Consider the following 24,525-nt stretch of genomic DNA (forward strand, 5'->3'; position numbering starts at 1 on the left):
AACTGAAGTTTATCGATTGTAACCCTACATAGTTTAAAAGGTATTTTTATTCAAATAAAATTTGAATAATAATAAAATGTACTTGATGGAGTATTTTTTATCAAAGATTAAAGCAAAAAATTAAGAAAGAAAATCAGTCTAACCAATACTTTAACAAACAACTTTTTTTTTTAAGTAATGAAAAATTTTTTTAATATTTTTTTCTTTTTGCTCTATGTTTTAGTTCTAAGCCTTTTAAACTCTACTATAAATTTGGACTAGTAATGACAATATAAGTATATCATAATACTTTTTTAAATACATTCCAATATTATAAGTATAAAAAGGATTCACTGATCAACTTGTAGTTGAGCTTAGCAAAACAGTTTTAAAAAAGTCTATAAACTGTATCCATTGTGTATGACTCGTAAACCGAAAAATTTTTTTGTACACCAGGTCCTTAGACCAAAAGCACCTAATTTTTATCGTTCAATAATCTTAACTAAACCTCAATTTTTGTTTTAAATTGTAGTCGAAAATATTAATTAAAATTTAAACTAGTTTTTTTTAACTAATTAAAAACTACAATTTTTAAAGTCACGAATACTTAATGCTTTATAACTTCTAAGCAGGTACAAGTAGTTGTAAAACTAATATAACTAGTTAGATAAAGTAAAAATCCTATTCATAAAAATATCAAAAAAAAGTTTTTAACTAATGTATGTATTAAAAATTTTTAGAGATTTACTAAGTCGGATAAACTTTTCAACTAGTATCGATTTTAAACTTAGTTTGAAGAACTATTTTGATAAGATCTTAGTGTCTAAGGTCTTTTACACGTTGTCATTTTGACACGGTGCATCGTTTTAGAACGATGGATTTTTGCAAGGCGCGTCACTTTTCCACGGCGTCACTTCAGCATGGAGTCTAACTTTAACACACCGTCTTTTTAGCAAGATGCGACACTTCTAAACATCGTTATTTTATCACAAAGTGTCATTTTAGCACGGTTGGTCACTTTTGCACAGCGTTAGTTCAGCACCGAGTGTCATTTCTGCATCAATTTTTTTGTTCTTTAGTATTTGCTTGGAGCATCTTTATTAAACATTTTTTTGCACTAACCGTTATTTTGGCTCAAACCAAACTTTTTTAAACCTTTATTTAATTTTTTTTAAGAATACTAAATAATAAAATATTAAGAATCCTCTAATATATATAACACATGTTTTAAACACTAAGTTGAAAAATTAAAAGTAAACACGCATTAGATTCGTAAAAAACTCAAGCTAAACATAAAACTTTATTTTGGAATTATTATGGTACTAGTTTTAAATTGTTTTGACAACGGTGTAAACGTATGTATAGCAAAGTTTAATAAACTATTATAACTAAAAAAAACAACCATGCACTAAATTTATTTTTTGAACATGTAACTAGTTTTACTGGTGTACATATTAAAACAAATTATTATAAAGTAAAAATTTTACAAACTTAAAATCAAAGTTAAATTTACTTCTATTGTAAAACTTTTATTTATTGAATTTAGTGTTTTGATATTAAAAACTATAAAAGAAACTTATTTTAATATTTTAGAATTGTATTAGCTTGATAAACTTGTTTTTAATACTTAAAAATTAAAGTTCATAGTATACAAACGAAAAATCTTAAGTTCTTTTTTTTACGTTTTACGGCTTTTCATATTTATTCATGTATTGAACAAAAGGCTTGTAATGAGAATGTTGCAGAAAAATAAAAACTAAAATCTAAGATATTATTTAAGTATATACATATAAAAATAAACGTTTTATAAACAAGTAATTACTGCAAGATTATTTTAACTAGATAATTTTTAGACTTAATCGATATAACATACAAATTCTGTGTTAGTAAACAAACAAAAAAAATAAATAAACGATGGTTTAAAAATCTACAAGTTTATTGCATACGAGTTCAAAACAATTTCGGACAACAGTTCTTCATTAGTGATTTTTAAACTAGCAGAACATACTTAGTAAACATTCTAAATTATAAAATGCAACTGTTAGTTTATTTCAAATACATTAAAGAAAACTTTTTCAATTACTACAATCTTAAACTAAACAATTAAAAAAACGGTTTTTTTTTTTTTAATTGCTACATTTATTTTAAAAGGTACAATAAAACTATACTATACTACTTAAGTATTTTTTTAATTTAAAAATAGGTATAAATAAAAGTTATGTAATTTAGTCATGCCGCATTATAAATCTAATTTATAGTACTTTAAATAAACTAAATATTAATTTATTAAAATTAGGAATTGTAAAATAAAGTCATAAAAAATTAAATCTGTTTAAATTCTTTCGTTGGAGAATTAAGTCATGCGTGTTTTAACTGTAGTTTTTCATTAATACAGAGCTTAACTGCTTTTGTAGTCAATTAGCTTAACTTACTAAAAAAAAGTTAAAATGTCTGAACCAAGGAGTAAATAAAAACCTGACAAATTCAGTTGTTCTTAGAATAACAATCTCAAACAAACAAGACATTTTTTATTTATTTTGATCCTATAAATCTTACTAAATGAATTTTTAATTCAAAAAAGTAAGAATATTTATTGCGTAAAATATCGATAAACAACACGTTTTTTATAAAGTTCTTTAGAAATATAAGTTTGAACATTTATTTTCACTTGTTAAACACAGACTGCATCTAATCAAAAACTAGTTAATGTTGTATGAAATCAAATTTAATACTCGAAAACAAAAGTTTGTTGCAAAAAATACAGTATAAAGTTTTCAAGTTTTTGGTCATCTTAGTTAGTTTTATTAAGGTCAATACTTTAAAGATTTTCTTAGTTTTACTATACTTTCAAGAATAAAAAATAAAAAACTCTAGGATGTTACAAATATTGTAATACCATATGTTATAAAAAATAAAAACATTATACTTTAACTACAAAACCAGTAAATAATAATTCACTAAAAGTTTCTAAGAGTAGACTATAGTATTTTTATGAAACAAGTTTGCTACTTTGTATTCTTGAGTGTTTTTATATAGTTTGAAAAATTTAAGCTTTGTTTTAATTACATTTTTAATACATTATCGTATTGATTAGTTATTATCTTAACGTATAATTTATTAAGTTTAAAGTGTGTGTAGTTATTCAGTAACAAACTTTAATATATTAAGATTTGATAGAAAATAGTGTTAAAAATTTTTTTTTAAACAATTACAAAGTGCTAAAAAACATCAAATTTAGTTTTTCTTAAAAAACTATAGACAGTTTTAAATGTTTTAATTACAGCTTAAACTTCCTACAAATTTAGAGTAATAACATTTATATTTGAAAAAGTTGAATAAAAAGTTTCATAAACACTCCGAACTTTTAAAGCACTTATTAAGCTTTAGTTCGTGCATAAACAACGCTCCACGTAAAAGTGGCCCACAGTGCAAAAGTGATGCCGTGCAAAAGTGACTAACCGTGCAAAAGTGACGCCGTGCAAAAGTGAACTACTTGGCTAAAGTGACGCACCGTGCTAAAATGACGCCATGAAAAAGTGACCTTCCGTGCATAAGTGACGCACTGTGCTAAATTTACGACACTTGCTAAAGTGTCGCTGTACTATTCTGACACCAACCCAGTCTAGATTTCTTTATTCTTGAAAATCAGCTAATGAGGTATTTAAATATTTAAAGTGTTGCGATTTGGTGAATAATTTTTATTTACTTTTACTAACGATTAACATTTATCGTTGTAGAGACAACAATAAGACTGATGTTGTTCTACCATTTAAAAAATATTTTGATGGTATCTTGGCTCAATAGTTTTTTTTTTGTTTTAACCTTTTCCCCTACCGTTTATAAAAAATAAAGTAGTTCTTTTGTTTTGTATATGTATTTGAACAACTTAGTATATTTAAAAGGTAAAAAAGTCGAACAAATAGCAATGTAAGACTGAAACAATTTGAAATACTTGCACTAATCAATGATAAACTAAAAAGCCATATTAGAAACAAAGCACATTTCAAATTAGATATTGAATTCCCTCCCACTAATTTTGGGAATTGAAATTGTTGACATATTAAATATCTGAGTTTCAAATAAAGAATTTTTTAAACATAACAAATTCTAGTAAACCGTATTTTAACTAATTTATTATCATTTAATCTAATATTGGTGGTTTATATTTTATAAAATATATTTTGTTTGGTAAAAGTAATTCAGCATTTGAATGTATTTTTTCTTATTAAGGTAGAAAAACATCAGAAAATACTCACTCTCCCCTCTGCAACAATAAACGTTTTCTGAAGGTCAAGCAAGTGAGTTTGAGCTCATCACATGTTATTCCACCTGCCCTATCTTTAAATTAACTAAAAAAAAAAACCTTTTAACTAAAAATAAAAATGTCTATGTAATTAAAAAAAAAAATTAACTAACTGAAATAAAAGCTAATCCTAACCCTTTATTGAAAAAAACCTTTGGTGACACGTCATTTAGCAAACACTTACAAGGTTAAAATCTCAACACTAAAAACCACAAAGTTTAATCACGAAGCTCAAATCCCAAAGTAAGTATTTGCCGATGCTACAACAAAAAACACACCAACAATCCAATCATGTGATCACTGCCACCAGTGTGAACTCACAATCAGCTGTTGCAAACTCGAATAAACAAATATCTAATTAAAAGTATTTAGTTCTAAAAACATAAAAAACTAACTAGAATAAAGAATTACTGTAAGTAGAAAAAAAAAATATGTAAGTAGGAAAAAAAAATAATAAAAAAACAATATAAAAAAAATAAAAATATATATTTAAGCATATATTTCTTGTTTAAGTGTCTACCACTAGATTTTGATCATATAATATGTTACTCAGAGAGTTTCAAAGCTTTCATTAGGACCACTATGTCATCAGGTAAACATTATTTAGTTGAAATAAAGTTTAAGGATGAAAAAATGTGAACACTCACAACTTAGGTCAATAGGTTGGTGTGGAGAAACACCTTTCGGTCGTAGATCTTAGCGTCATTTGCTTATAATTTTACTTTGAGCTAAATTTAAAACTATAATAAAAAATAAAAATAAAATAACAAAAAACTTTCCAAGTAATTATATATACATTAAAAAAAAGTTTAATAATGGTAAGCACCATTTTTTAACCCTTTACTGCCAATATTGACCATGGAAAGCATAGTTTACCATGGGCTCCACACTGTTTTCTCCTCTAGATTTCAAATTTTATAATCATTTACATTCACATTTTTCTTGTTGCCCTTTCTACAAGAACAACCACAAATTAAAATAATTAAAATATTAGTATGATAATAATAATGTAATAGCACCATATATTTTTAAGTACTGTCTATAAGTTTATAGTACATGTGCTTGTAGGTATAAATTTAAAATTATTAATTATTTGCTTAACTGTTTTTCTTTGATTTCTAAACAATTTAGTTTTAATCAATAAAATCTAGCACTACATATTTAAACTACATAAAATAAAATCACTCCTACTACTAAACAGCTAGACTTTGAAAATAAAAATAATAAAACTTAACATATACTATGAAAAATAAAATGATGAAAATATATACTAAGTAAGTTAAATAAACTTTGTGTAAACATAAAAATAAAAAAATATAAAAAATAAGAACAAACAAACAAAATAGCTAAAGAATATGAAGTTTATACACCTAAATTTAGGATATCTATGTTCAGAAACAGTTATCACACATTAAACCTAGTAAAACAATTAATAAAAGTATATACCTACTTGTTTTTGGCCATAGGGGAGTCCACCACTTTTTTTTACAAAAATTAACTTTGGTTTCTTATGAAAGCTTTAAGTACAAACTATAAGCCAGTTTTTATAGAATTCAAAAATATCATTTAACTTTTGAGATATTTTATTATTTGTAAAAAGTTTCTGATACAAACATATGGAATGAAAATTTTTTGTGGTCAACTTTCTCAGAAAAATTAAAAATTACTAAAAATCTATCTCCTTCATTTCTCAAGCAATCTTCTTTGAATTTTAAGGAAATGTTCCTTATATTATAAAAAGAAATGCTACTTATGAATTTTAATAATTTTGATAAATAAGAATTTTACAAAAAAATAAAATAAAAAGTCTTAAAAAAAAAAGTATTTTTACTTTATTTTTTTCAAGTCCAGAGTAACATTTTTTTGTTATTGTATAAAGATAATACTGAAAGTTTGAAGAAGATTGCTTGAAAAATGTAGGAGGAGATAGATTTTAAATGAAATAGTTTTTTTTTTCTGTTTTAGTTTTCCCTTCCAATAGGAAACCTATTATGCGGCCCGACTTTGACCTGTCATATCTCAAAAAATAATTCAAATTTTTTGAAATGATTAAAAGCAACATGAAGCTCTAAAAATAAGATCAATTGTAAAAAACATGGTTTATTTTGGGCTAAAAACATTTATTTTTAATTGTGTTTGGTCTAAAAAGATACATTTTTTCTAAACAAGCTATATATATATACACAACGAGAATTAAATATGTTTATCACAAACTAATTAATCTTTAGTATTTAATTGCTTTTATTTTACAAAATAAAACGATTATATTGCTTTAAATTTTCAGTGTTAAGCTTGTTCTTTCTACAATTAAACCTCAAGTTACTACAATATTTAAGTTTTATTAGTTTATGATAATCAAATTTAATTTTATTTATGTATTTATATAGCTTGTTTAAAGCAATAAAAACATAGAAATTCATCCTTAATTTTTGATTGAAAAAGACATTGAGTATAAAAATGAGTTTCAGCTAGGTAATCACCCATTTTTTTGATTGAATTTTAAGTAAATCGAATTTAAAGTAAATCATCTCTCAGTTTTAAATTGAAATGCTCGAAGATAGCTCTATTTTTTTAAGTTTCTGAGCAATTATTCCCATAGTTTACAACCAAGATAGGATAATGACGTAAGACCATAAAGGCTATTTCTTCTGGGAAAAAAGTTTGTTTCTTAAAATATTGTTAGATGATTATGTATTTTATTATTATTTGTTAAGTAAGGATTAAAATTAAATAGTAATATATCTCTTTTGAATTAGTGCATAAAAATCCCAAGTCATGCTTGAAGTAATCACAAGTCTGTTAATCTCATTAATTTTACCTTTATTAGCCCTATTCCAACATAACAAACCATCCCTTACTTGGCTAATTGAAGGTATAATACAAAGCTTTTTGTTGGAATAATATCTTGTTTTATACAGAAAAACAATTGATTTTATTAATTTAGTTTTTAAACTCTATGTGTTCAGGCCAATTTAGATTACTATCTGTTGTAATACCCAAGTACTTCTAAATATTTACCTTCTTTAAAGATAAACTATCTATCTTATTATCTAAAATTATTTTTTTCAAATAATCTATTTTATTTGAATGAAATAATATGCATCTTTTTTATCAGTATTTAGTTTAAGCCTATCATCATTTAACCATTTTGATACATTATCTAGTTCTGAATAAAGTTATGCAGTGTCTGTTTTATAATTATCTTTTTTAAATGTGGTATTTAATAGTGTATTTTAATTTTAATAGTAAAAACTAAAAATTAGTCTGCAAAATCTAAGTATTTTAGAGTGGTTTTGTTTTGTAGATCATTTATATATACCAAAACAATAGTGGTCCCAACACTAAACTCTGTGGCACTCCTACTTCTATACCCTTCCAGTCTGATTCATACCATTCAAAATTAACAAATAATAAATTAGTTTTAAAACTTAAACATATACATATATTCAGGGTTGCCAAAAAACCTGGAATTTGACAGTTTAGGCTAAAAAGCCTGGAATTTAAGAAATTTTGACAGAAATCTTGAGTTAGGAACAAAAATCCTAGAATTTTGAACAAAATTTATTAAAAAACCAGGAATTTTAAACAAATTTTACATGTTAAATTGTAAAATTTTAATTTGACCCAAAAAATTTACCATATATGATTTTTTTTTATGTCATCATCAAAAATATTTTTATTATTAAAAAACACATTTAAAGTATCTTTATAGCATCTTTTCAATGTTGTTATACTACTTAGCACAGTTTTTAATCTTAAACTTAGCTTAAAACTAAAAATAGACCAAAAAACTTGTACTTTCAAAAACCTAGAAGAAAGTTTCAAAAAAATTTGGCAACCCTGTATAATGTCAATATAGAATATTTATTAGTTTTTGAACATATTTTAAAATTATTAAGTAAGTTATACAGATCTAATATGGTAATAGTATGTGGTCATCTATTTTAATTAAATTATTGGATGAAGATTTTTAACTTTATTAGATTGTATATAAATTGTATAAAAACTGCCAAATATTATAGTTACCTAATTTTATAAAATAAGTCTAACAACTCCTTATTTTGTTGATTGAATAAAGACTGTACAATGACAATAATGAATAGTCAAACCAGATTAGATTTAAAGTTGTTTTAATAAGCATTTAATTAAATTTAAGGTTTTCTATTTAAAGGCTTAAGCATATTTTTATATATTAATTTTGTAATTTTTAACTTAAGTAGCAGGAGCTTTTTACAGTTTTATAAATTCAATTTATTAAAAAAATAAGGGTACTAAGTTGGAGAGTTTTTAGGTTCTTCATGGAAGTACAAATCTAAAAGGCTAAAAAGACTATTTCATTAAAAATATATTGTCTTCTTCAGTTTTACTGCAGTCATTATTAAACTTTTTGAGTTTAATTTTAACTTAATAACAAAGAGTCCTAATGTAAGATTATTTTTTTTTCATCAGATATTTTTTTTCTGGTTATGAAGTTCTTAAATTTTGATTATTCTAATATTACACTAGTTTTTTTCTGCTAATGCAAGAAATTGAGTTTAATTGATAAAGAATGAATTAGAAGATAGATTTTTGAAGTTTCCAAGAAAATTGGAATAAAAAAGTTCTCAATATATTTGTTTCAGAAATTTTTTACACAACTGACTATATCTCCCAAAGTTTTTCATCTGTGCAAAATATCTTATAGAGTATAATTTTAGGTTCTATGGAACGGCCAGTATTAATTTTTTTAAATTAATGTTGGACCTCCTGTGGCGTTTTAAGTCTTAAAGTATACTTATATGAAGTTAACGATTATAAATTTAAATTGTACAGTATTGTTTAGGGCGTAGAACTGTTCTACATTTTATTGTTACAAAAATTATGATTGGTTTTAAATGAAGACTCAAAGTATAATCTATAAATCAGTTTTTTTAAGTAGTTTTTTAAAGATAAGGCAATTTATGTAAAAGTTTTTAGTATTAAACCTAATGAATATTTTTTACTATCAATTTTCTTGAAAACTATAAGTCTCAATTTAACTTATTTAGTAAATTTAGTAATTGTTGCAAAATTTAGAAAAAACTGTTCAGAGTGATTTTTTTTCAAGTAAAAGCTGAAAAAAAGAAAAGAATGTCTTTTATGTTATTAAAAAAAATTGGTAAAAATTTTTTAATGTTAATTTGGCAAAATTTTAAACATATTATAAAGAAAACATTAATAAATTTTGAAATATTTTACAAAAATTGTAGTATGAAGTATATTTCAATAAAACAGGCTTTTTTTTTTCCTTTTTATTTTGCCCCTTGCTTGAAGAGCCTACAAAAGTCTTAAACTTTGATTGCTTTCAAAAGCTACTTTAAATTTCTACAAAAAGTTTAGAGTAACTTGTATCTTAATATTTTATTTAAAAAATTTTTTACCCCGTATGTTAATAAAATTTTAGATATATTTGTGGGTTTTATGTAATAACCTATCTCATATGCCATTAATGTATCAACGATTAAAAGTTTAAAATAATTCACTTTAATTTGTTGTATTACACTAAATGATATTTAAGTTTCAGATTTTTTTAAAATAAATATTTCTTACAATTAAAAATTGTTTTTTTTTGAGTTTTTTTTTCTAATAATAGACCTATTTATCTAGGAATAAAAATAGATTTAAGATAAACCTGTTATAGATTCAACATTACTTATTGTATTTTTGAACTAGTTTGTAAATAAAAAACTTCATAACTTAAAATGAAACCTTTACGAGTTAAAGGAAAAACTCCACCTCGTAAGCCTGGAAGAAAAAGTACATTGCGAAAAACTGATCCTGTTGAAGTTTGTGCTAGAGTGAGAAACTTGACAAATAAATTAAAGGGTAGCTGTATAGAGGTGAGCAGCAGAAAACTAATCTTTTTTAAGTAGTGTAGCGCTATTATCATAAAATAAATTTTATATAAGTATTAAAGTATACTATGTATAAGTTCATTTAAGTCTAAAATTTTGCAGAATTAATCTATTTAGAAAAATAGACCTTTTGTATAGCTGAGTTAACTAATGTAAGTATGATTTGACTTTTCTTACTAGTAAGATTGTATTAGAATTTAAAAAGTAAAAATAATAAATAAAGCTAGGTCTTATAACTTAACGTTTCCAATTTCTGTATCTTATTTAAAACTACTAAAAGTATCATCAAATATTATTGGAACAGTTGCTATATCAGGGTTGCCACATACTCGGGATAACTTAGGGCAGGTTAAAATAAATAAAAAACTCAAGATAACTCAGAACATATAAAAAAAAATTTAATCTGATGGTGACTCGATAGTTTGCTGAAAAAAAAAACTCAAAATATTTTTATGGTTTTTGAACATATTAGTTAAGTTTTTTATAGACCTTAAGAGTAACTTAGTTGATCTAATTCCAATGTTATGTTATTTTTAACTAGTTTTGTTAAAAAACCTTGTTTTTGTTTATATCGAAAAGTTTATTATACATTTTGATGTTAAAAAATATTAATCTGAGATATATTTCTCAAGAGGAGAATCAATACAATTTTATTTCTTTCAAATTTTTTATCAGTAATCAAAGTTTTGCTCAATTAGCTCATCAGTATTTACATTAAATTAGAAAGATGTGTTTAAAAGTCATTGAAAAAACTAAGGTATAATTAAATACTAATAGTTTTTCCATTACTTATATACATATATTTCTAGATTCTAGTGAAAGTACTGATAAGCTCATCAAGCAAACCTTGTTTACTTATTAAAGTTTTGAAAGAATAAATTGTGCTAAACATTTAATTCAAGTTTTTGAGCCTATTTAAAAACTTAAAAATACTAAAAATGACTCGAGGACAGTTTAACGTCACTCAGATTAGTTTTTGGTGTTTTAAAACAATTTTTTTGATTCAAAAAAGGGGCAACCCTGCTATATTAAGATTACTACACAATACAGAACTTAAATTTTCTTTAAAAATAAATTCTTTGATGATATCAATTTATGTTAGCAGTGATGATTTTGAAACTCAATGGTACTGTACATAAAAAAAAGTTTTATTAATTTACCAAAAAATAGTTCAACAAGGCATGATTAAAATTAAATATGAGTCTTTAAATATAATCCTTTGTATCTCTTACTTTTTTCTGTAAATAGGTATTGGATCCTACTACATTAAGATTGACTGGTCCAGCTCCAGATTATAAGCAACTCAATTGTAAATTCACACAAGTATACAGTGAAGTTATTAATCAAAAAATATTGTTTGATAATGTTGTGAACCCCATGATTGATGATTTGCTTGCTGGAAAAAATGGTCTTTTGTTTACATATGGAGTTACAAGTAGTGGAAAAACTTACACCATGACAGGAGATGGTTAGTCTGTAAACATTGAAAATACTTTTATTTTAATAATAAAAAAAAAATTACTCAAGTTAAAATTGACTGACAAAATCAATAATTACTAAATTGTTTTATGATTCCTTTTTTTTTTTTTTATTCCTAAGTTAAACCAGATTAAAACAAACAGGAGAAAGTCCAGGTTTTCTTCCAAGAGCTTTAGACATGTTGTTTAATAGTTTAGAAGGCTTAAAAGCAAGTAAATATATCTTTATTCCTGATGGAGTAAATTCATTTCAAATACAGTCAGAAGTTGATGCAATGAGTATGAGACAGGTTTTTCAACTATATTGTTTAATAACTATATTGTTAAATATATATTTATTCTTTCAAAAATTTATTTTACAAACTAAGTTTCGGTCAAAGACCTCGTTAGTGCTTAAATAAATCTTATTCAAATAGAATATTGAGATCTCAATAATTGAGATCTTTCTATTTGTTTTCTTAAAACCAAAACATATAATATTGTTAAATATTTAACATTACTTATTTTCAAAACTTGTTTTTTGTAATTTATTTTCAAACCATAATATTTGTAAAGTTTCAAAAATAAATAGCTTAAAAATCTTAATATAAGTAAATTTTTCAGGAAAACGACCTACAATATCCCTACATTCTTACATCTAAAACACCATCTAAAAATAAATTTCGTGCCGTTAATTATGACATAGGTAAGTTGATAGTTTAAATTTATGTTTGTGAGTAACACTTATATTTATAGATATCTTAGATTAAAAAAATATGTTTGTTTATACTTATGGATAAGATTGACTTTATACAGTTTAAAATGAGCATCATATACAGTTTCTTTAAAAAAAAGTACTATGGAAACAAATATTAAACTTATCTTTTAATAACATCTCATTTATTTTTGTTTCAAAAAAACTTAAATTAGTTATAACTAAAATTTAATGTAACTGACAATACAAAGAATTATTCGTATATTTTCTTGAAAAATAAGTTAAAAAAACTGGATTTAAAAGTAGATATAACTGTTTTTTTTCAAAATAACTAACAAATTTAATCAATTATTCTGTATTTATTTTCCATATTCAAAAGTAAAAGCTGCATGTGAAGAAGTATTAGAAAAAATAACTTAAAACTTTTAATAATAGTATAATTGCTATCTGTAAAATATATTATACTTCAAAAAAATCAACTAAGCTTTTATTTTACACTCATTATATTACTTGAAGTACTTTTAAAGCCCTTGTAGTGAGCAATTAGAATGCTGTTAGTGTGTAATCGTTTGAAAAAGACAGACTTTTTATGAATCCAAAATAAATTTTAAAAGTACAAAAGCTTAACTTAAAAAAACCAAGGATATTTTTTCAAAATAATTATTTAGGTTGTGTAAATAAAGTTGTTGTTGTTGTTGTCTTTTTTACTTGTGTTTAGCAATAATTCTCTGTTTATTTTTTCTGTCTCAAATTAAAAAAAAAACTTCACCTAAAAATGTAAAAATTTGTAAAATATACAGTAGGGTGCATCTGAAAATTTTTGAGTAGCTCAATGAAAACTTTTTTAGTATGGGGAATTAAATAAAAGAAATAAGCCTCCTAGCTTTTACCTCCGTTGTGCTTTTTAAGTTTTCTGAAAATAACCCCTATGTGAACTATATGGGACCTTAAGAATTTGACCTTCAAGTTTTTGACTGATATTTTTGTACATGTAGTAATCATCACAAAAAAAACATGCTATGCGTTTTAAGACAATTTAAAAAAAAGTTCCATGGAGGCATTTCTTAATTTTTTCAAAAAAAAAAAAGTTCATCAAAAATTTTTAAAAAAGTAAATATAATCTGAATAATCCTCCATGAAACTCTTCAAATTGTCTTAAAACACATAGAATGTTTTTTTTTGTGATGATTGCTACTTGTAAAAAAAATTTTAGCCAAAAATTTAAAGGTCAAACTTTTAAGGTTCATACAATTTACGGGAACGGGTCTAAATTGCACAAGAACAAAATTGCGCAAAGCCAAATTTGCAGGAGGGCACAAAACTGCACCAGGGAACAAAATTGCATGAAGACAATTTTGCACTAAGGGTCAATTTTGCACAACTTACATTTTTGCACGAGAGTAAAAAATACAAAAAAAACTAATAAAAAAAAAAAAATAATAATAAAAACAAAAAAAACTACAGACCAAGGGTAAGGTTAAGGGGTAACAGTGATATAAAAAAAGAAATTTAGAAATTAATCTAAAAAAAAAAAATAAAAAAAAATAAATAAAATAAAAACTAAAACAAAAAAAAATTATAAATACTAAAACAAAAAATAATAATAAAATAATAAAATAAAAAAAAACTTACCAACCTAGGGTAAGAGTTAGGGCTTACAGTGATAGTAAGAAAAATAGAAAATTAAAATAAATAAAATGAAAAATTTAACCTGTGCAAAATTTTCTGCTCGTGCAAAAGTGTTTTCGTGTAAAAATGACCCTTTGTGCAAAAGTATCTTTTTTTGCAATTTTATGTTCGCGAAATATTATGCAATTGTGCAAAAGTATCTTCGCGCAATATTGTGCAATTGTGCAATTTTGTACGCTCGCGCAAATTTGACAGCTACCCACAACTTAAATAGGGGTTGTTTTCAGAAAAATGGAAAAAACGTGACGGTAAAGCTAGAAAAATAATATTTTTTTTAAATCTAATTTGCCACGCACAAAAAGTTAAACTAAGCTTAACTCCAAGGCAGGGCAACAAATGCACCCTACTAATACACAGGGTTGCCACTTGGTCAGAAAAAGTCAAGAAATCAGGAAAAGTCAGGAAAAATTTAAAAAAATGACAAAAGTCAGGAAAAAATGGGGGGCTTTGAAAAAAATTTGATGAAATAAAAAAAAAGTCAGATTTTTTCAGTTTAAATTTACAAAATTCCTTGTTTTCCAAAGCCTTCAAATGGTAAAAATTAATTAAAAGTCCTTAAAAGTCAGAAAAAAAATTCCAAAATTATCCTATAAATTTACAAAAATATTTGATTTTATTTTCATTATTATTTTTATTATTACAAAAATTTTCCAATGCCTTCACCTGGTATAAATTAGTAAAATATCCTTAATAAAACTGTAAAATTTTTCTATTAACATATTGAATAAGTACCCTACTTGAACAAGCAGATTTTGTAAGCTTTTTAGTATTGATGATCTGTAGCAAGGACACTTCCACAGTGAAACTGTGATATATACACAAAAGTTTATCTAGCTTAATTTCAGAATCAAAGTGTTTTTTGTTGAAATAATTGAGTTATTTATAACTAAGCAGTTACTTTAGTATTTTATATAACAAGTTAATGTGTATACTTTATCTCTTTATAATTTTTTCAAAGTTGTTAAAGTTAATAAATTAAGTTATAAGAGAGGTATATGCCAAGATTAAGTTAACTTATTGTTTGTATTTTTTGTAGAGTAACTTAAGTTTTTAAAGTATAAAAGAGTATAGTTATTTGTTACAAATTTTATACTAAATGATAAGAGGAAATATTTTATACAACAAATAGTTTACTTTTTTATGTCGTTTTTTTACAGTTACTTCAGTGTATTCTTTTTTAATTGATTTATAATTTAAGGATATTATATTAAATAGTTTGGGTAGTATTTTATTAAACTAAACGAACAATTTATATAAGTAAAACTGATTTAGAAAAGTCAGGAAAATTTTGGTAAAAAGTCAGGAAAAGTCAGGAATTTTTTCTCAGCTTGATCAGTGGCAACCATGAATACAGCTTTGAAAGTTTGAATGAGATTAATAAACAGAACTATTGCTGCCCAAAAGTAGAAAAAGACAACAATCCTGCCTCCACAACCAAATAATTTAAAAAAAAGTTCAGTAACTTAAAATAGGAATAAAAGAAACACAGAAATACTAATTATTTTTTATTTGCATTTGTGAAATTGGCTAATTTATTTTCTTCTCTTTTGGTTTTATAAAAAGTCAGTCTTTCTTGGATTATAAACAAACATTAAAAAAAAAGATTCTAAAAATAAGAACATTTTTTACTAACAACACATAAATTGATCTTTGTAAGACCTATAATATAGAGCTTAACTTTTTTTTACTCTAAAATAAAATTAGACTAAACTTCTCCTATTTTTTTTACGAAAATTTTAAAGTGTATTTGATTTAATTAAAAACAAATCATTTACAAAACAGTTTTTGTTTAGAATATACCAGATCGTTACGCGCCCGTAAGGACCACAGATACGCGGTATTTGTGTCTTATGTGGAGATATACAACAATTTTGTTTATGATCTGCTTGCTGAAAATCAAACTGATGCTTTTAATCGAGCAAAAGCACCCCAAAGTCTACGATTAAGAGAAGACAGGAGTAAGAACGTCTTTGTGTATAATGCAAAGCAAGTAGAAGTTCGGTGGGTTGTTTTATTTTTATTTATTTATTCTTAATTGTTTTATTAATTATAATGTACTTAAATTTTCTATTAGTTTTTTTTTATTCTCGAGTTTAATATCTGTCTTAATATTATTTAGGTCAGTGAGTGAAATATTAAAGTTTCAACTAAAAACAAATTTAGTGTTTTTAAAATTTATCTAATACAAAAATGAATATTTAGTATCCTTTTTTTTTTTCAAAATACGAATAAGCAATAAAGTAGTAATTATAAAGTTTCGGTAAAGCTATTTCGATATAGTTATAAACAATAAACAGTGAAGTTTATTACAGTAAAGTACTGAAATAGTTAAAATTTTTCTATTTAACTTAACTAAACGTTCAGAAGTATGATAAAATCGATTGCAACTATTGAAGTAAACAATTTAAATTTAAAATAATTTGCTTTATGATAAACCTATTTTTTTAATGTCCTAGTTTTCATAGTTCTTATACATTTCAAGCTGTCACTCTAGTTTTCTTTTACATATAGGTAATTCTAACTTTTGCACATGTTTAAAGCTATGAAACTTGAAAACTTTTTTGTTAGAAAAAAACATAATACACCTAAATTGAAGGAATTTAATTTTAGCCTAAAACTTGAAACTAAATAAAATGTTCAAACATATAATCAGTAAAATATGATAAATTTATAGAAATACTGAAGAAGCAATTGAAGTTTTAACTCAAGGTCAGCAACAAAAAAAAGTTTCAAGCACAGCACTGAACGCTGAGTCTTCAAGAAGTCATTCAATTTTTAATATTAGAGTAGTTCAAATTCCACTTGACCCAATGGGTGAAGATATTCTTCAGGTTAATAGTTTTTATATATTTAATATTAATAAAGTATTGTTTATATACATAATTAAAAACAAAATTTTGCATTTATATTAAATCTTGATTTTTCATTTAAACTATCTTTGCAATTAGATTCTATACAGTTATAGTTACTAGGTGTTACTTTTGAACAAGCGTCACTTTTACACAAGCGTTAATTTTACCTAAGGCTTACTTTTGCACAAGCAGTTACTTTAAAATGACACTCCGTGAAAAAGTTATGACTCAAGCAAAAAATACTCTTTACAAAATTGATGACTAGTTTAAAAGTGACGCCGTGCAAAACAAACCCGTTTCCATTCTAGTAGTTCAGAATTATATAGTTTGACCATATAAAGTTTAAAAGGCTAAGAAAAGCTTAGTTTATATTGTAAAAGTGTTAACTAAATCTAAGTTTGATGCAAAAGTTAGTTTTAAAACTTTTAAGCTGATTTATGTACAATGTTACCAAGTATTACAGCTTTTTTTTTCAATCAAAGCATGCCCATTAAAATAGTTGTAATAAAGAATATTTTTACTAAAATTTATTAAATAGAAGTTTTTAATAGATAAATCAAGGGTTTAGTTAGTCCAACCTAAGTTAAATGGTTGCGTTCGTTGTTTATACTTTTATCAAGTTAAAGGTGTTTTTTTACTATGTCTTGTAACTCTGTTTATAGAAGTATATTTTAAGGTTATATTTTTTAAATAAGATAAACTTTACCATTCTTTGAAAGCTTTCTGGGGTTCATATAAAAGAGACTAATAATATATTTTAAAAATTGTTTTGTAGTTTTTCAACCCTAAGCTTAAGATATAAATATTGAGTGTGTTTTCATACTTGAATTATTTATTTTGAATAATAGTTTTTATCATATAGGAAACCAACTTATTACGTGTTAGTCAGTTGTCATTGGTCGATTTGGCAGGTTCTGAACGTTCAAGTAGAACAGGAGTGAGTGCTGGAGCTAAGTTAAGAGAAGCTGGTAATATTAACAGTTCATTGATGACTCTAAGAAGGTTTTTATGCTTTGCTTAAAATTAATTATCTTTATAACCAGTGCAATTTGTGTTTGTTTTACTAAAAGTAAGTGATTAAAAGTTATGTAAAGTTTATAAAAACACATTGTTGGCCGAAATCGCACAGAGTTGGAATAAATAAAAATAGCTTTATTGTGCCCAAAATATGACTAAATTTATGTTGAAAAATAACACTTTCTACTTACCTTAGTAGAAAAATGAAAATTTGTATAATTAAGTTGTGACAATAAATATCTATTAAATAAAAAAGTATCTAAACAAAATAATATTTTATGAGTGGAGCGTTATTGTAAGTTTTTTTAAAATCTTGTTATATTAACTTACACGTGTGCCGTTTTTTACAATCTTTGGAAGTTTACCATGTTAATGACCAAAAAAAGTTGAAAGAAAGTTAATGTTTTTCTATTTTTTCAAAAAAAAGGAGTATTTTTTAATAAGGTTAATTTTATTAGTTTTTTCTTTAACCGTTTATTTTCTAGTTTAAAGGCGTCTAAATTTGGTTTAAGCAATAACCCTTTATTTAGCTTAATGCTAATTAACAAAAAAATAGTCTTAGATTCTCTAATCTTATTAGAATCCTATCTTTCTGACCATTAATTATAAAAGTATCAAAAAGGTACTATTTGTCTAAATAGTTGTGGACCCAGTGTGTAATGAAGTGTTTGAACCTTGAATTTATAATCTTTTTTAACAGACTATCTTCATTAATGGTCAATTATATTGTATCTACATTCTAAAATATTTAATTGAAGTTGTGTTATAAATTAGTTTTGATAATAAAAAAATTGTTTAGGTGTCTAGATCAACTGAGGGTAAACCAAAATGACCCAAATAGATACGAAATGGTTAAGTACAGAAACTCTAAGTTGACTCACTTGTTTCAGTCTTACTTTGAGGGCAGAGGCAAAATAAAAATGGTTGTTTGCATAAATCCGAATATGTCTGAGTTCGATGAAAATGTTCACGTAATGCAGTTTGCTGAAACTGCTCGGCAGGTAAGTAGAAAACTAAGGTGCAAACTTTCAATGAAATCGCACTTAAAAACTTCTAAGAAAGCTCTTATCACTTTGTTGGTAAAAATTAGTCCACTAAAAGTTAGACAAAATACCATATACAGGTTGAAGTAATTCGCAGTGATGAGTACAACCAAGATCAGGAGCAAATTAAACTGAAGCTAGCTGCTATCAAGGCAGAAAAAAGCAGAAAGGAGTTGGAAAAAAAACGGAAAATGAAGCAAATATCACAAGAAAGTGTTTTCAGCAGACTTTACAACAATACAACGAGCAAAACGCCACAACGACTGCCAAGAAATGCAATTAAAAAGAATAGCAGAACAAATAGTTTGAAATCAGACACTAGTTCAATAGGTTATTGATGATTGTTACTATTTATAAGACTAAAAACTTGTTTAAATTTTTCTTATGTTACTTTAATCTAAACAAAAGTTGAAAAATAATAGTTTTAAAGTTTCTATCTAGATGTTAGTTTAACAACTAAAAAACTAAAAAGTTGCTTTAAGGTATTTACATCTGAAATAAAAACAACAACAATAATTTTTTGCAGCAAGTATAGAAGAAGTTCAAGAACCTTGGGTTGACTTAGATTTTGGAATTGTAGATGAACTGCCGGATACAGATATTCTTGAATCAACTGATGATATTCCAATAAACGATCTTGTTTCAGTATTAACAAAAAGAATAAAATCCTATAAAAACGCTAAAAAAGACTTCGATTACTTAGGTTTGCTTAAGATGTTACTTCGATAATTTTAGTAAGTTTGACTTAAATAAGCTAGACTATGCAACTAAAAAAGTTGTATATGTTTTTTAATTACTATTGAAATAGTCAAAAATAATGTTTTTAGTGATTTTTTATTTTTTACTTTGAATAGATATAGAAATTTTTAAGTTTTTCGATTTGCCTTACATTTCAGAAAACTTCGAAAAAGACTAATTTAGTAAATTTTGATAAATTTAAGATGCGTAACTTAATCTAAACAAAGCTGTTATCCGCGCTTAATTAGTGTTGTCATAAATTGCAAGTTTATATAAGTTTTACAATATTCTAAAACTGACTCTAGGTTTGTTGTTCCGAAAAAATTTGCAGGAAGCAAATTCACAAAGTTTAGAAACGAAATCACAATTAGCTGAGGTCAAAAGAAAATTGTCATTTAAAACAAAGCAGGTTGAGAAAAACCAACAACAAATAAGAAAGTTGGAATCAAAGAACCAAGTGCTTACTACAACCACACTTGTTTTTGAGAAGGATAAACAGCAATTGCAGGTTTAGTTAAAAAACTTTATATTAAACTAATTCGTATTTTAAAGAATGAAAGACCATATTTAATGTGTTATGAAAACAAAGACTCAACTTAAAACAATAAATAAAACGTCTATTAGGGCAGCAGCTAGCATCCCAATAACTTTTTTTATCTAAACGTTTTTTTTTATCCTGGTTATGAAAATCAAGTTTTTATTATCACTTATGCTAAATTTTTGTTCAGACAAATTAAAATTGCATAAAATAGAACAATTTTAATAAACTTCTTTTACTTAAATTTGAAGTTTGACCTAAGTAAAGACAATTTTCTACATTGAACATCTGTTTATTTTAGATTTAATTAATTAAGAAAATTAGTTAAAAGTATTTAGTTTGTAATTTTTTTAAATAAACTTCGGTTAACCACTATTTATTGCATATACTGCTTTTAATATGTCTAACTATCACTAGCTATACACTTATGAAGTATTTGATAAACAGTTTTTTTTTAATTGCAAATAAAGGGTTTTTACATTTATTCAGGATCAACTGCACGACGCGGAAGTTCAAGTGAAAAGTTCACAGAAGGAAGTTCGCAAGATGGACAAGAAAATGAAGGGAGTTGTAGCTAATGTGCGGATGGAGGTTCAAAGAGAGTGCGAAGCAAATGTAAGAAATGCCAAGTCTGAAATGCAGGAACAAATTTGGGAAAAGGACGCTAGGCTGGAAAGGTTTTTCTTAACTATTCACGTAATTTTTTTAGATTTCTTTAACAAAAATGAATTAACATAATTAAAAAAAATTATTTTGTTTTTTAACTTTGTCTTTCTAGAAAAGGCTGCATCGAAATTTTAAAGAAATTGAATTTGTGAGAAGAAAAATAACTAAATATTTAAGCAAAAAATAATAATTTTAGGTTTTATTAAATTATATTATAGAACTTAAATTTTCTTTTCAGATTGAAAAATGCAGTCTTCGATAAGAAATCACCAACTTTTCCTCAAGAAAAGAAACTAGCAAGTAGCGTATACCACACTCCTGTGGCTAAACCCAGGGTCTCATATGTGCAACAAAGGAGTGCACGTAAACCTGTTCCTCGCGGTAGAGAAAATCTTAAGTCTAATTACCATCAGAGAAGGTTTGTACTAAAATTATTTTTATCACTAAGTTGAACAATTTTTTTTTCGTTTTAAACCGTCTGCGATTATTGTTACTTAGTTTATGTACGCGGGCCTGGCGGTTACTGACTTAACGCGCTATTATTACAATATCCTTAGATAGTTTTACCTTACTTTTTAGACTAATGTTGTAAACTAATAATGTAAATTAAATAATTATTATATTTTCATAGTCAGTGGATACATTTATTTTTTTAACCCTACTAAAATTATCAACAATTAGATGTTGTATTAAATTAATTACTGATATAGTCGTCTTTATAGTAAGTAATTACTCGTATTATTTATATTAGATTTTATTTATATAAAAAACTTGTGTCTTAGTTTTTTTTGCTATCTTTCTTTTAAATTAACAGCTGTTGATAGTCTAATTAAACAACAATATTTGACTAAAGTATTTGAGAATACAACGTTTATAGATACCCAAAAAAAGTATTATATTAAAAATAAATACTTTCAATTCCACTTGACAAGTTAGAATTATTTGTTTGTTACCGAAGTATTTTGTTTTCAAAATTTAATTTAAACGTTTTATAAAAGTACAAAAGGTATGTGTAAATTTTTTCAGTTTTTAAACTTAGTCTTCTTTTTCTGAAAATTTCGAAAAATATTCATTGTTATTTATAAATCTGTTTTGCAATCTAGTTATATATTTTTCTAGAATAATAAAAGCCGTCAATTTTCTTAAGTTTATTACTTAGAGTATAAATATATGCATATTTATAGATCAAAGTCTGCTGAAACGCTGCTGCTATCATCCAATAAATTGCAATCAAGTAAAAAAACGAGTAATGAGAAAACGGGTGGGCTGCGTACCAGATTTGCTTCTCAGTCATCGGTAAAAAGTCATCAGGAAAATGATGTTATTATGCAAAGAAATATGAAAAAAATTAAACACGCAGTTCCGGAAGTTGCAGTTGCTTCGAGTAAAAACAACAGAAAATCATCCAAGAATGGGAATTGGTTTGTTAATTTGCCCCGCCTATTTGGTTACTTAGATTAAGATATGATAAAAATAATATTTGAAAATAGAGTTTGAACTTAAAAAACTAAATTATATTTATACTGAAGTAGTTTTTTCAAATGTACTTAATAATTTGTACCAAACGAATCTTCCAAAGCAAAACTGATTTAATTGTGTGCAAGCGCAAAGCAAGGCTTCACTTTTTAAATATTTCTAAGTAGTACCTTATGTTTACGTTTAGTTGGTAAAGTAGTTTTATAACATTATAAAGGCTTGAGCATAGACCTGACGGTGTTGTCCAGACTGATACCATTTTTCAACCTTGTATTCGGCCAGAAAAAGTTGTTCACGTTCCATCACCAAAAGATGTTGCTAAGTCTTCTAATTATTTACTGACTCACCAATCAGAAAATCCTAAGGGTGAACTTACTACACAGCTTGTTAAAGGTTTAGAGAGTATTTTCGTCAAATGTTTTTTTAATGATTTTGAATTGATTCTAAAATGTGAAAATTTTGATTTATACTATCAAATTAAATGAACTGTATATAAAAAGTATTAACTTTTATAATATTTACTATCTATAGTATGAAGTAAGTTTGAAAACATATTTACTGAAGTAGTAGTAAATGTTAATGCAAAGTATATTGTGAGTTCCTTCTAATCCAGTTGGTTGTATTTATAAACAGAAGTACATTTAATCAGTTTTAAATTTAGTTTAGCAATAAAATTAAAGCGATTATTACTATTTCTAAATTTGTTATGATTGATGTCAGAACATCTTGCGTTAAAGTTCCTGATAACTTTAACTACTTTTAATTGATTGCATTCTATAATAAAAAATTGCAGATTCGTTTGAGCTGTTTCCCTGCTACTTATCGTTAATTAAATGTCTGTTGTTTTTGATAATTGTATATTAATAGTTCAATTCATTAAGTAGCTGCAAGAAGAACGCAACTTAAATAATATTTTTATGAAATAGTTAACTTATTAGACACAACCATGGTAAATGTGTTTTCAACATAGCTGAGTTAAAAAGTCTGTGCAACACATAAATTTATATTTTTTTATGTTTGCCTTTTTGCTATAACTGTTAATTCTGTGCCTAGGATGTTGTAAACTTGTTACACGTTTACGTCTTTTATATATTTAACTGTCTTAAACATCACAGTAATAGAGCATAAATTGATATTTAACTGTTTTGATGAATATCAATATTTCAACAGGAGAAGTATACAAAACTGCAACTGGAGGCCAGCAAGTGCGAATCGTCGACATCGAAACACTCAACAACAACAAGTGCGAAAGTGGAAAAGCACCAGTGAGCAGAAAGCGTCGTTCCCAAGACAACCATGAAGGAGATTGGACCGATGTTGAAACTCGGTGCAGTTATGGTATTTCAAATAAGCAGACTGTTGTTCATAAAAAAACCAAGAAGTAGTAACAAGCTTGACATTATAAAGTTTTACTTGTATATCTTTCATAAATGTATTTGTTGCACTAGGAATTCTAAAGTTAGGGCCAATAAAGTTGTTGAAGTTTTAATTCAAATAGCGATATTTTTTGATATACTAAAACCACTTACTAAATTTTTATACAATAAGTATAAGTTTATTTAAAGCATCTTTTTTAAGATTAACTTTATAATTCTTATTTGTTTCTACTTAGTTTCAATCTTGTCAGCCGTTTGAGGTGCTTATTTTTATTATGCTGTTTGTTAAAGTTTTGAATCAAGTTACTATTTCCGCAATTGATCATGTTGATTCGAATATATTAAAATAAAGTTTTACGTGTTCAATTTTGCCACTTATAAAAGTTTTATGTTAAATATAATCATCAATTGACTTATACTACTGAAACATAATAATTAAGATAAAATTTCACATTCCTATAATCTTAAACTTCAATATAGTGAACACTTAAGATTTTATAATATTATAAATGGTCGAAATAGTTGAATAAATATTTTTTCGCTCTACAAATAAAAACTTTAGAAATATATTTCACATTTGTTTACCTACTATTTCATCTGACTTTTGTCTGGCATGTGATTTGTGTATCTAAAACTTAAATGAACTTCATTACATAGATTTTAATAAAATAAAATTAAAAATACATAATAAGTATAGATCTCGATAATAGAAAGTTGTTTAATATGTTCCATAATTTTTGAATACTAAGTTGTATTTTTTGGAGGTTACATATGAATAAATGTAACAGCTATTATCATTCTCT

At 25.3% G+C, this 24,525-nt stretch overlaps 1 protein-coding gene across 1 annotated transcript; it reads left to right on the plus strand.

Moving 5' to 3' along the window:
- The first annotated feature begins 10,002 nt into the window (after nt 1–10,002).
- On the plus strand, nt 10,003–24,089 carry LOC145831321 (kinesin-like protein KIF23). Its single transcript, XM_082938531.1, has 16 exons — nt 10,003–10,140; nt 11,404–11,623; nt 11,778–11,923; nt 12,237–12,318; nt 15,810–16,017; nt 16,691–16,847; nt 17,731–17,870; nt 18,685–18,886; nt 19,009–19,258; nt 19,455–19,631; nt 19,972–20,174; nt 20,694–20,881; nt 21,109–21,288; nt 22,055–22,291; nt 22,564–22,739; nt 23,517–24,089. The coding sequence occupies exons 1-16, from the start codon at nt 10,003–10,005 to the stop codon at nt 23,729–23,731; spliced, it is 2,919 nt and encodes a 972-aa protein (XP_082794657.1). The 3' UTR covers nt 23,732–24,089.
- Nucleotides 24,090–24,525: the final 436 nt, after the last annotated feature.

Source organism: Thalia democratica, chromosome 3 (assembly GCF_965202585.1).
Source record: "Thalia democratica chromosome 3, ktThaDemo2.hap1.1, whole genome shotgun sequence".
Taxonomy (NCBI): Eukaryota; Metazoa; Chordata; class Thaliacea; order Salpida; family Salpidae; genus Thalia; species Thalia democratica.